Below are 14134 nucleotides of genomic sequence, written 5' to 3' on the forward strand. Positions count from 1 at the left end.
ATGTGATTGTTGGGATGTTGGCGATAAAAATGGAATTAAAACAGATGGCAACTTAGTATCTGTTAATGTGAGCCGTAAATGGTAAACAAATGATTCTTTCGTGTTGAGTTATCAAGTACTACAGGTTTTTTATGTCAGCGATATGAAAAATGGAGGTCATTGGAAAATTGTGCAAAAATCATTTCCCAGGAATATATTTGATGTGCCAGAAAAGGAAAAAGTGTGCAATGAAGATTTAATATTGAATGATGAGCCCTATCAACAGTACGAGGCAGATAATAGTCATGAAGTCGATCAAAGTTGGTGGTGAAAATTTGGAACTCTTACACCCTATAGATGTATTACCGGATGAAGTTGATGTTGGTCAAATGTCTCAAGTTCAAAACTCAAACCCTATTTATTCTAGCGATGAGGAGGATGATACTATGATCAATTATGATGATGCCGACACTGATGTACTTGAAGACTCAAATGACAGTGAAAGTGAAGACGAAGAAGATGATCAGTGACTGAAATTTACCGCTTATTAAACTCTTTTTGGCTTCTTGTAGCTTGTTTGGAAGTATGAATTTTACTGAGAGGTGCTTTTTTATATTGCCTTGAATGTTGATTGTAGCATTTTGGTGTTTTATGGCAGTAGTTAGGCGTAAAATCCATGATTGGCTATATACTCGATGTTTTGATATTGCCATGAATGATTGAAATTGCAGCCCAACATGAAGTTTGTGGAAACCTGGATAGCAGAAACTCGATGTGTTGATGAAAACTCGTCGAGATATTAGCCACACATCGAGTTTGAACGTATGGAATTATGAGATATTAGCCAAACATTCAATTGATTCCTTTGGTTTAGTTTGATTTTACGGTTTGGTGTAATACCAAAAACTGAATTGAACTTTTTTACTTATAAAATGGAACCGAACTGAAAAACTGAATTGAACTCCTGCCTTTGAATATAACTATTGAGAATTCACTATTTTGAGAATTCACTATTTTGCGGAAAAAGTGTGCAATGAAGACTACAATATCAGGACTAAATAGTACACAACTTGAATCATGTATGCTTGATATGGAAAACTAAATAGAATTGGGCTCGATGTTCACAAATAACTTTACTCATTCTATATGTGGTAAAAAAGAGTCGAATAGAGTAACAAAGGACGATTTACATAAATCGACTAAAAGAGCCCCCTATTGTATTTACTTGTTTTTACACATACCATAAAATAGACTTGAAATAAGAAATAAATGGACATTTATGTCCTCCAAGCAAAATAAAAGTGTGACAAAAAGGAAAGACTTTCTTTACAAACAAAAAACAATAACATTCTTCATCTTGAACCTCCATAAATTAGCTTCCTCTTCACTACCTAGGCAGATGTTATCTTGAGTTTAAGAGGACCTTAATCTTCACTAACATATGAAGAGCTTTCCTTCCAACGCGCATACAAATATAATGACGAAGTGTAACGAGAACGGTGTTCTTTGACATCATAATCATGCCCCATAACTTTCCCATCAACGAAGAACTCAGCAGCGGAAAACATATGAACTCCACAATCACTACGAAGAGTGAGAAAAAATGATAAAAAAACATAAGACATAAGGTTGACATATGGTGACATTAAGTTCATATTCGTTCACCAAAACTCTTTAATATACCGCAACTAAATAAAATTAAAAACAAATTATAGACTTACACATCATTTTGGATAAGCATGTTTTCCACAATCTCTATTCTGAACGGATTAGTTACTCTCTTTTCCTCGTAAGCACCGGCAGTAGTATCTATGTTATCTTGAGAATCATAAAAATTGGTAGCTTGAAGGAATAGTGGAAGCAACACACTATAGCAGGTAACATATTCAGTTGCTGATCTGTCATATTGCTCCGACCTCAACAAATTGCAGATATAGATGCATCGTTCTTTGAAATTCAGACGAGCCAAAATCCAATGCCAATCGTTAACACAACTGATCGGAAAAAAACATTGTCAACATCAGCCCACTTAGTATTGCAACGGATAGAACCACCTTTAATGTAGACAGCCATTGTATGTTTCGAAGAAACAAGTGACACGTCTTTCTTTTTCATGTATGCTGTGTAGAGAGTTTGCATACGCCGATCAAAAAAATTATCAGTAGACGTACATCTACTGTTTGCAGGACATCCATATTTCATTTTCTTTCTCAGATAATAAAAGAGAACATCTACATGCTGCTAAAAGAACAAAAATTAAGGTTAAGTAGCCATACAGTGTACTTATGATTAACAAAACTATCGTGAGTAATTCAAATAATAAACAAACAAAATTAAAAAAAAGAACAAATAAAAGAAGAAGGTATACTTACAGAACACTCAATAGGCTTTCCAACATGGTAGAGATGGTAATACAAAGATTTCTTTTCAATATCAACCACGCCAAGAGAAAGACGGGGATGGAAGATGTCAATGTTTGGATCGTATAACCAGCTTTGCCTTCTAAACAAACAAAGAAAAAACAAATTAAATAAGTGAGCATAAAAATAAATGAAAATAAAGTAAGTTGAGATACGAACTTGCTGCCTTTAGGACGTCCTTTTTCCAGCCAATTATGAATGATGTCTTGTTTGGTGGCATCACTAAATAAAATGTGATTAGCATTAAATGGACAAATACATACTTTATAACTAGTTTGCGTCGGTATGATGCGGCCTGAAGATGGACCCTACTACCAAAAACATAAGAGAGGACACAGTAAGTAATCTGATATCAACTCTATATATAATTTATGTGAACCATCCTATATAAAATTAAATTATAAATAGAATTTAAAGCAAACTATACCTCTCCTTTGATTTGAATTCAGCAATAGATTCACTTGCATTTTTGTTAGTCTGGTTAATGGTGTCATCTGCTGGAGATTTTAAATTCACCTCGCTTTGTCGCGAAACCTAGTAAATTGACAATAAACAAATTAATATAGCTAAGCAAAACAGCTTAATTTCAAATTTTTAAATATACCTCAAAAGTCGGAGAGATAACATCAACGTGTTCGGAAGAAACAAGAAAACAAGGTTCACCACGGTCATCCTTGCCTTCATGTACTGCCTTCTCGCAAACCGAATCTTCCAATTCAATTTTTTCAGCACCTTCTTCTTCATCAGCAGATTCCCTACCATCCGTTTCTTTGCTGGAAGTAGCTTTAGTATCAGCAAAAATAGGAACAGATACTTCAACTCCTCGTTCCGTTACTATAAAAGTACCATTTTTACTTTGTTTCTTTGAAATCTCCTCTGCGGGAAGAACAACCTTTTTTTCTTTGTCAACACTTGTCTGCAAGCCATCAGAAACATCATGTTTCTCAATTTCAACCTGATACAGATATGGAGTTCATATTAGGTTCATATCAAGTTACAATAACATAATATGAAATAACATACATTATATTTAACTTAACTATAAGTGATAAAAGTACGAAATACATAAATCAAAACAAATTACAGTTTTAAAATCACCAATAAGAGTTAGCCTTTCATTTAATGAATTGACAACTGTCAAAAGTTCGGAACATTTGGAAGTGAATAAACGTTTCAAATCCATTATATCATCCTTCATCGTCTTTTGACCAGCCATCAAAATTTCCAGCTTCTCTTCCATAATAGTTAAATTCGAAGTGTTCGACGTTGATTCACCGTCCTTCAATATATCAAATGCTGGAAATAACTCTTCTTGTTTCCCTTAATGTTTTTGAATAAGTCACCTAGACGAAGGGCATTCCTCTCTGCCGGGGTTGGAACAATCGATCGGAAAATCATCTACACATAACAAATAAAAACCATATATGAAAACAGAGCAAATGATAAATTAAATTTGAAAAATTAAAAATTTAACACATATGAACCTCATCGGATGCAATCTCAACAAATAAATCCTTGTCAACATCAATGTATATTGCAGGAACGAATGCTTGCCACCTTAGAATCCGCGGGATAGCAGCTTTGTTCACTAGCTGAGCAAAGGTATTATCCACCGCCGGACAACACTCGTAGAACCAACATACCAGTGCATATGGGAAACCTTGAAGGCGATACTAGTAAATGTTGTCTTCAATAATAAGAGATCCCGAACTAAGAACAGCTCTTTTCGACAAAGAATCAAACGTGTACTTGAATACGTCAATACCCCATGGATAGTCATTCAAATCAGCCGAATCAACTACGTCAAAGTCCTTCAAAGGGATACGAGCAGTCTTCGGTGAAGCAAGCAAGAAATTATGCAAAAATTGCCTAACTTTAAAAAAGTCTTGAAGGGTCTGTTTAGAAACAGATTGCAACTCGCTGAAGTACTTATCCAAAATGCCATTTTCAACTTTTGTATAGGCATACTTACTGCTGTCACCTTGATAGATTAAACCCGAGACCAAAGCAAATTCGTCGATTCCGAATTTCAGCCTATGACCGCCAACCTCAAACCACAACTCAGACTTGTTTAGCTGCTCAACCTCCCTCAATAATAAACAATGTATGATCGAATTTTACACTTTGATCTTAGGAATATCAAGGAAGTAGCTAAAGCAAGAGTGTCTAAACTTTTCCAATTCACCTGGAGTAACAGTCGATTTGATATCAGAAATGACATCGTATGACATGCGCGTATCCATCTTCGAGTGAACACGATCTTCTCGATTTACTTTAAACTGCCATAGCTGTACGGAAATTAGAGTGAAAATTGTTAGATATCAAAAATCTCACCCAAACAAAATTCAACTCTTTTTATGTTTTGGTGTTCAAACTTAAATAGAAAATAAGTTATTCAAAAGCACAACCATACACATTAAGTTCTTATCAAATAGCATACAAGAAACATTGCCAACTTTGTAAATCCAACTTCTAACATTCCTCTCAAAACAATGCCAAAAAATAACCAAATCAAAACCTAAAATTTCATTGTCAAACCCAATAGAATGGTGGAATTAACCTTCAAAAACTGACTTTGTGAACCCTAAAAAATTAATTTCAGAACTGTACCTTCAAAACTACCAACCAACCTAACCAGAATTTTACATAAACAGAATTCCAAACACTCATACTAAAACAGAATTTCAAACAATCATATAACAGAATCAATTTATTATTCTAAGACATCAAACAAAAATGAAACAGTAGGTTCTTAATGTTCAAATTATAAAATAATGAAATCATACCTTAGGAGCAGATTTCTTGGATTCAGTTCTGGAAATGCCTTTGTATTTCTTTGATATTAGAGGTAAATCATCTGCATGTCTCTTCTTATTCAAATTTATAGGAGATGGAGGAACTGAAGCTTCTACGGTTGATACCACCTTTTTCTTTTTTGAAGCTTTTTTTGCAACGGCCTTCTTACCCATATCTGCGATTTTGATGTTGTCGTAATTATCAGTGGCACCGCGTGTAGTCACCATGGATTTAGGTCATAAGAAAAACAAGGTTGATTAGGAAGGAAAGAAAGAGTTTTAATTAGGAAGGAAATCAATTGTAAAATTATGAAATACCCATTTCCCGCTACATGAAAAGAAAAGGAGGTAAATTATATGGTGCACTAGAAACACATTAAGACATATATACCTTAGATAGGGATAAAATAGGAATAACAAATTTAAAAGGTGTTGAAAATAAAATAATGTTTTCAATAGAGGTATTTTTCAAGGAAGTTTTTTTAAATCGATAATATAAACTTTTGAGATTTTAATTGATTTGGTATAATTTTAATAATTAAAAACATTAATTTTTTTTTATTTTGATTAGGGTTAATTGTGCATATACAAAACTGGACAAGCAAATTTTCGAGGTGTGGCTAAATACTCGACGAGCTTTAACCCTGACCTCGAGTTGTTCTTGTTCAGTTCTGCATAAACTCGATGATGGGTTAATATTGGACGAGTTTATGCCTAACATCGAGTTTGTGCTTGTCCAGTTATGTCAAACTCGATGTCAGGCTTTGTTTTCGTCGAGTATGTAGCCCAACCTCGAGTTATTATGAAAATTACTGTAATTAAACAATAAACCTCCCACTTTTCTTTAGAACCTAGAATCAAAACGAGGGAAAAGAAATCCTCTAATCTTCCTCTTTCCACAACCCGAACCCTAGCCTCTAAATTCATCAAATTTCCATCATAATCTTATCATATCATCAACCAAAATCACGGTATCAACAAAGGGACGAGCTAAAAGAGTTGGTTCAAAAGGGAAAGCTTCAAGTTCAACCATGCCTCCGAAATTTGTTAGAAGAGAAGATTTGTCCTCAAATTATGATTGTCCATTTCCGATTTTCTCCGACGAAGAAGGTATTCGTTACGAAACCATTTCACGCAAGCCTATTGTTATACCTAGATATTTTGATTATGCTTTGTTGACTAGGTTGGGTTTGAAATTAAAAATGGATGAAATAGTTGGTAGAATGAGTTTAAATTTTCTTGCACATGGTAAGTATCAAGTTTATAGAGAGTTAACTAGAGAATTTTATACCACTTTGAATTATTCCTCTAAGAATGAAAAAGAAATTTCTTTTAGGATAAAAAGGCTTGATTATAGTTTAGGGTATGATTTTATGAATCAGAAATTGAAGTTGCCTAAAGGTGGCATTAGAGGTTGTCCTTCAAATTTTGATGTTAATAGAGTATGGAAGCAATTGACCGGTGAAGACTCGGTTGATTTACAACAAGCTTCTAATGGACTCATAATTGAACCATCATATCTTATATTTCATAAATTCCGTTGTCATCCTATATGTGGTAAAAAAGAGTCGAATAGAGTAACGAAGGATGATTTACTAGTACTTGACTATTTAGTGCGACATTCGGCAAAAAGTGTTGATTTCATACACTTACTTTTTAAAAGCATGATGACCATGGCCACATCATCTAAAGTTGCACTTGGAAATGGTCATTTAGTAACTTGTATATCCTTGCTTCATAGTGATATTGATGAGGATAATTTGCAGAAGATCGAATGTTTGGGGGATGCGTAGCTTAATGAAACTATGCTCCGTAAAGCCGACATTCTTGATCTGGATGGAGAATTAATGAATGTAAAGGACCGAATTGTTATTTAATTAAAACTGGCCAGCCGAGAAGAGGAAAGGGAAGAAAATAAGAAATTGAAGATGACCGTGATGAAGATGAGGAAAATGTATGTAGAGAACTCGAAACCGAGAATGCTCAAGATGAGGTGGTAAGGGATGATGTCGGTTTAGATCAACCGAGAGAGGAGGAAGTGAGGCGACCAAGAAAGCCGAAGCGAAGGGGATATTTTGAAGAGGATGTACTTTCTTTGTTAAATGAAACAAAGTCGAGGTTGACTAATATTGAAACATCTATCTAAGAGATTAAACGAGAACAACGAAGGTCACATCGCTGATGGAAGGCTTGTTTCGGCACCTTGGGAGCACATGATCCTTTACCTCCACATACATCGGAGAATTAAGGTTAGTAACAAACAAATTATTTTGATTATTTCATATCTGTCTGCTGTCATGCATTAAAATGTTATTAGTTGGTTTATGTCATTCATTTGGTTTCAGGGCATTACTTTTCTTCCTGAACCAATCTGTTTTCCAAATTGCAGATAAGGTGGGTGGCTGCTGTATAATTGCATAGCTGTTTCTAAATGTCTAATTCTGGATATGCTGTTTTGAAGACTTGGAGATGCAGTTTTTAAGACGTGGAGCTGAAATTGTATTGTTGATTATGGATTTGGTATTTTTAATTTGGAGGTTTATGTATTTGAACACGAGTAGGTTTAATTGTGATAAAATCATGTGTTATTAGTAGGTCTGAAATGTTATTATCAAGAGTGAATATTAACAGGTCTGAATGCTATTATCAAGTTTGAATATTAATAGGTCTGAATGCTATTATATAAAAAGTTTGAATATTAACAGGCCTGAATTAATGTTAATAATTATGCGTTTGAGAACTTTAGTAGGTCAAAAATAAAAGTGGTCACATTCGTGATTTTAAACTAAAAAAAATACTCAACACTTGTTAATTCTGGATCATTGTACACTAATATTTTTTTGTAAAAATTTAAAATTTAAGTTTATTAAATTGTTATCAATTAGGATAGCTAGATGACTTTTATTGACTAAGTTTTCTTATAAAGAAAAAGAATAAAAAGTGATAAATTTAAATATTTATGAATAAAAAATATATGTAATTAATTTCTTACATCGGTCTTTAAGCTTTTATTTTTCGGTTGAGACGATTTTTTAATATTTAAATATTTAAATATTTAAATTTGTTAATATATTAGGATATGATCTAGATAATTATATTTTTTTGCTAATTTGTTTCATAAAATTTAGTGTCACATTATTAAATGTATAAACTTTATTGATGGATAAAGGACCAGAACAAGGGACAAGACTCACTACAACGACCCTAAATATGGACCCAGAGACTGATCTATTCAGGTCCCTGACCCAGTACGCAGCTATAACAGCTGAAGATATCAAGATAACACCGAAATCCCTTAAGATCAGGGATAGAGACGAATCTCAAAGAGATAACTGAGACTAATAGAGAAACAATACTATTATGATACAAAGACTATGCAATATATATATAGACGAAGCCTAAGCCAGGTAACTTTCATATTCACTTCTCATCATTACTTTCACTGAGACCTCATCAGAGACTGACTTAGGCATCGGAGGGTGTTCGAGCCAACACCGGCTCGAATCCTTCTAACCTGTTGATCTTAGCAGGTGGGAGCTCAGCGACAATAGTGACAACGACGATCATCAAAACCATCATTTGGCGCCGTCTGTGGGAACGACATTTGTTTCTAATATAAGTTTTAATCTTGGTTTTGAAGACGGAATGGAGGGAAGAGAAGAACCACCACCGCCGGGGGTGGTCGTGACAACAGCAGGCTTACCAGCAAGCGGTGGTCCGATCATCCCATCCCTGATGCCCGAAGGAGGAATCAAAATTAACGTTCCGATATCCAGTGGAACCATACCAGCAACCACGGGAGTCGCGTACGACATCACACCACCACCCATGATGAGAAACGTTCAGGGCATACACCCACTGAGGAACACAACCTCACCGTGGGGATATTATACTCCACAATATCAGCCACCTATGACCTATTAGCAACAGGTAGGAGGATGGTATCCAGGTTGTTATCCGTGGAATTAACCTAACCAACCAGGGTATCCGCGACCCGTCCAGCCTATTCCCTTCCCGTCCCTAGACACAGAAGGAACAGTGACGTCAACGGCGCAGATACCCACATATGTACCCCAGGGGGTGCCTATGCCACCCCTCTATCATGAGGCAGTAATGAAAAGCATCAATGACTTCCAGGACCACCTGATAGGACTGGCAAGAGATCAAGAGAAATTCGCAGAAAAGCAAAACCAGGGAGTTGACGTAGGGACCAGACGTGGAAAGGATCCCCCAGTCACTAAGGCAAAAGAAAGAGGAAATGCACCGAGAAGAGGACAATCAGAGCCCATACTATAAAAGGAGAAGGAGGGGCTAGACAAGGGACCAGGAGCAGTCCCGCTCCTGGGAGATAAGACAGCCCAGGAGAAGGTCGCAGAAGCAGCGGTGCGGAATAGCGGTCGAATTCATGTAATTGAAGACGACAAATCAAAAGGAACCAAGATGCCAGGGAAGCACAACAAGGACGCAGAAAGCCATTCATCCAACAAGAGGAGAGGAGCAGACGAAAGGAGCAACATTGACGAGAATATTAAAAACGCCATGAAGAAATATCAGAAAGAAGGCAAGGGAGCAGAGGAGGAGTGAGAGGACGAAGATTCCCCACTCAACTCAGAGATACAGTCGGTAAGGTTCCCTTCAAGGTTTAAATTACCAACTTTTGAGCCTTTTGATGGAACAGGAGATCCAAAAAGCCACATCTCAAAGTTCAAGACGATCATGATGCTACAAGATGTGACTGATCCCATGCTCTGTAGAGTGTTCCCTGTGACGTTAAAAGCATCGGCGCAAAAATGGTACTCATGTCTTAAGGCAGGGTCAATAAGTTCCTTCTCCGACTTAGCATCAGCGTTCAAAGCAAGGTTCAGAACAAATATCCCCATGCAGAAGAGTTCCAGCGACTTAAGGAAGTGCAAGCAAGGAGAGAAGGAGACCCTCAAAAATTTCGTAGAAAGATTCAACAAGGAAGCAGTGCAAATCGAAAACCTGAAACATGACACAGCCATCGAAGCAATGAAAATGGGAACAAAGTTTGAAGAACTCCGTGACAAGATCCTGATGAAAAAGCCGACCACCTTTCAAGACTTAATGCTGATCGCTCATAAATATGTGGAACTAGACGAAGCCCGAAGAACCCTCACGAAACAACATGAGCACACCAAGCAGGATAGTTCCAGATATCGAGGGAAGAAGGAGGAAGAACGGCCACAGACTCAGCGATATGGCGCAGGGCATAGACCCTACGATTTCACCCCGTTGAATAAAGCCCCAGTATACATACTCAGCTAGATGAAACAGAACCGAGAAATGTTCAACACACCCCGGAAGATGGACCCGGACATCCAGAGAGACAAGAGCAAATACTGTCGCTTCCATGAGGGCTATGGCCACGACACGGACAGATGTTGGGACCTTAAAAGAGAAATAGAGCAGCTAATCCAGTCTGGACTCTTGAAGAAGTTTGTCAACGACAGACCCGGAGACAAAAGAAAAGGGGAGTCAACAGAAAAAGAGGAACAAAACAAGAAGCAGAAAGAGGTCGCAGGCGTAGTAAACGTGATAGAAGGAGGAGAGCCCTACAACAATAATCAGAAAAAGAAAAGAAACAGAAGAGGGTCGGCCACGGTGTTCGCAATTGAAAGAGAAGTAATCCCAGAGATATGATAGGAGTAAAATTACTCCTATATTCCGAGTCGTTTCTAAGCGTATTTAATCACTTTTATCGTATTATGCATACATTATTTAGTATTTTTATGCTTTATGGTGTGTGTTAGTGTTTCAAGGATTATTTAGTGATTATGGAGCATTTTGAGCAATAAAGAGTATAAATCGTGGATTAGATCGAGGTCGTGAAGCTTGGGAATGAAGAAAGCACATTTGCACACATGAAAATCTGACCCCGGCGCATTCATTGGCAATTTTGGAGCAGATAATGACTTCAAATGACTTTATGTTCTTCATAAGAAATAAAGTAGACATCCTAAGCTTTCCAGCGGTTCAAGAACCGACTCATTTGGAGTTTTCTACATCGAGTTATGAAGTTTTTAAGTTAGTAGTTTCGCAGCTGAAATTGTGTCTCGAACGGGAAAGAGTGTCCCGAACGAGAGCTTTGCTCTCGGTTACAAGTTTTTCGAACGTAACCTAGGTTCCCGTTCGAGACCATGTGAAAATTGGCTGTGTCTCGAACGGAACCAAGGGCTTCCCGAACGAGACAAGAGTAAAACACGCATGCTTCAGGATTTGATTTGGACTGAAATTCTTCCTCAACTCACAATTACAACTCCTATTACAAATTGATTTGCAATACGAATTAGAAGACTCCGGAACTCCTCCTACTATATAAAGACCTTGTATTAGCCTCAATTTAACATATAGATTAGACATTAGATTAGAGTAGTTATAGTTTAGTTTTTATTAAATAGCTTTTAGTTTAGTTTTTTCCAGCAGTTTATAAGTAGTTTATAATTAGTTTCTGCAAGACGATTGTTGAAGATTTCAAGCTTAATCAAGACGATTCTTTCCGAAATTGACAACTCCGGTATTTATTGTTTAATTATGCTTTCTTCTTCATCATCCTTCTTGTTTTGTTTCAGTTTTATTATGAGTAACTAAAACCCTTGTTCGAGGGTTGATATGAACTTATAAATTGGTAATTATTTGGATTGGATGGATTAGTATTAATTCGTGTCTTAATTATTAATCTTATTGCTTGGATTAAATTAGCTACTTAGTTCATGAGTTTGTGTTTAGTTAACTAATTGAGAGATTGTTAATTAAATAGACATAGATAATTAAGAACTTAGAGAAAAACGCCGTGAGAGCGGGTTGGAATTTAGGTAGTCATTGAGTTTGCTTCATAATTATAATTTGATTATTTAATTCAGTTTTAATATCGTGAGAGCGAGTTAATAATTGGTTAGTTAATTAGGTTGTGATTTTATTCGGATCTTTGAGGCTTGAGAGGGCGGGATTCGGTGCTTTAGAATAGCTCGATTCACGATAAAATCACTAAAAAATCCTATTCCATAATTTTACTTATTTATTCGGGATTATCAATCCTTGAGCTTTTTAATCTTATTGTTTTAAATCATATTTTATTATTTGTTTTCAGTTTATATTAGTTTAATTAAATTACAAAACCCTATTGATTTTTCTTGCTAGCCGATTAAAGAATATTTGAAATTAGTGATTAAGTCCATTGTCTCTGTGGGATCGATACTTGGTCTTCCAAGTTATATTACTTGAGCGATATCGTACACTTGCGATTATTTGCCAACAAGTTTTTGGCGCCGTTGCCGGGGAGCAATTGCAATTAAATTAATTAAAAGTATCTTATTCTTAGATTGAGTTAGTTCTATTTAAATTTAGTTATTTTTATACTTTGTGATTCTTGGATTTTACGTTGGTTTTCTTGTTTTTGTTTGCGCAGGAGTTTTGGTTAGTGTATGCCTAATACACGACGTGCCAGAAAACCGCTAGAACCGTTTCAGTCAGATTTAACATCCTTCGAAAGAAGTATCCGAAAAACAGCGCGGAAATCCAAAACAATGGAGGACGACCGTAACCCTCCGTTGAATCACGAGGGGATTGTTCCACCACCACTACATGATGGCCTAGCTCTTAATAGGCCAAACGAGAGGGTCGCCCCTCTTCCCGCAAGACGTACCTTGGGTGAATTCTTCTTACCCAACGTAGACAACGCCAACTATGGATGCTTTGCACCTCCTATACTCGCTAACAATTTTGAAATCAAGCCGGGAACGATTCAACTACTTGAGAGTCGTTGTCAATTTTATGGGTTGGAACGCGAGGATCCAAACGCCCATCTTTCAAAATTCACGGAGGTATGCAACACATTCAAAATCCATAATGTGACGGAGGATCAAATCAAGCTTCGTCTTTTTTCCTTTCTCTTTGAGGGATAAGGCGAGAAATTGGATTCAATCACTTCCAAGCACCTCAATCACAACATGGAAGCAATTGGCACAAGCTTTTCTCAATAAGTATTTCTCTATGGGTAAGACCGCAAGGATGACCAAGGAAATTATAGATTTTCTCCAATTACATGGTGAATCTCTATACCAAGCTTGGGAACGCTTCAAAGAGCTTCAAAGAAATTGTCCGCATCATCATCTAGGAAGGGAGCATCTTGTCTCTATTTTCTACAATGGTACCAATGAGGCTACACGGGCAACGATTGATGCGGCATCGGGAGGATCACTTATGAAGAAAACTTATGACGAGGCCAATAACTTGCTAGAGGAACTCGCTACAAATAGTTGTTCTTGGTCAACCGAGCGGTTGAGGCAACCACCTCAAAAGGGTATCATGACCCTCGAGCAAACCCAAGAATTTGAAGCAATGAAAGCGAAGAATGCGACACTTCTAGCACAACTCGAGATGTACAAACAACAAGCAAATCAAAGGAATGCTCAACTTGCGGTAGTTCAAATGGGTTGCGAGACTTGTGATGGGCACGATCATTCGGGAATGGATTGCCCCGTCCTACATCAAAACTCAAATGAGCAAGTCAACTATGTCAATGGGCAAAGGCAAGGCAATGACCCATATTCCAACACCTATAATCCGGGGTGGAGGAATCATCCTAATTTTTCGTGGAGGGAAAATGCGGGTCAAGCCAATGCTAACCCAAATATGGGAGGAGCAAATTTTCAAGGAGGAAACCGTGGTCCACAAAACCAAGGCAACTTCAACAACTACCGACCACAACCCCCACCCGGTTTTCAAAATCGGAATACGGATGAGGGGAGCAAGATTGACAAGCTTATTGAGGAAGTTAGAACCGGTTTTAAGAACCAAGCCTCCGTCAATCACCATCTCGAGACTCAAATTTCTCAACTTGCCATCTCGCTTCAAAATAGAGCTCAAGGGGGTTTACCGTCTACAACGGAGTCAAATCCAAGGGAGCAAGTAAAAGCCATT

General features: G+C 37.0%; 1 protein-coding gene and 1 non-coding gene across 2 annotated transcripts; one reads left to right on the forward strand and one right to left on the reverse strand.

Annotated features, from left to right (window-relative positions):
* Window positions 1-9910: 9910 nt before the first annotated feature.
* LOC126668393 (uncharacterized) lies at window positions 9911-10480 on the forward strand. Its single transcript, XM_050361598.1, has one exon. It carries the CDS (start codon window positions 9911-9913, stop codon window positions 10478-10480), a length of 570 nt encoding a protein of 189 aa, XP_050217555.1.
* A 2739-nt stretch (window positions 10481-13219) lies between these two features.
* LOC126670900 (small nucleolar RNA R71) lies at window positions 13220-13326 on the reverse strand. The gene has a single exon (XR_007638889.1). It is a non-coding gene; the product is annotated as a small nucleolar RNA R71 (small nucleolar RNA).
* Between the last annotated feature and the right edge of the window lie 808 nt (window positions 13327-14134).

Source organism: Mercurialis annua, linkage group LG2 (assembly GCF_937616625.2).
Source record: "Mercurialis annua linkage group LG2, ddMerAnnu1.2, whole genome shotgun sequence".
In the NCBI taxonomy this organism is placed as follows: Eukaryota; Viridiplantae; Streptophyta; class Magnoliopsida; order Malpighiales; family Euphorbiaceae; genus Mercurialis; species Mercurialis annua.

Bases quoted from the DNA above. Each gene is read 5' to 3' on its own strand.
- LOC126668393 (XM_050361598.1), top strand. From the start codon at position 9,911: ATGATGCTACAAGATGTGACTGATCCCATGCTCTGTAGAGTGTTCCCT.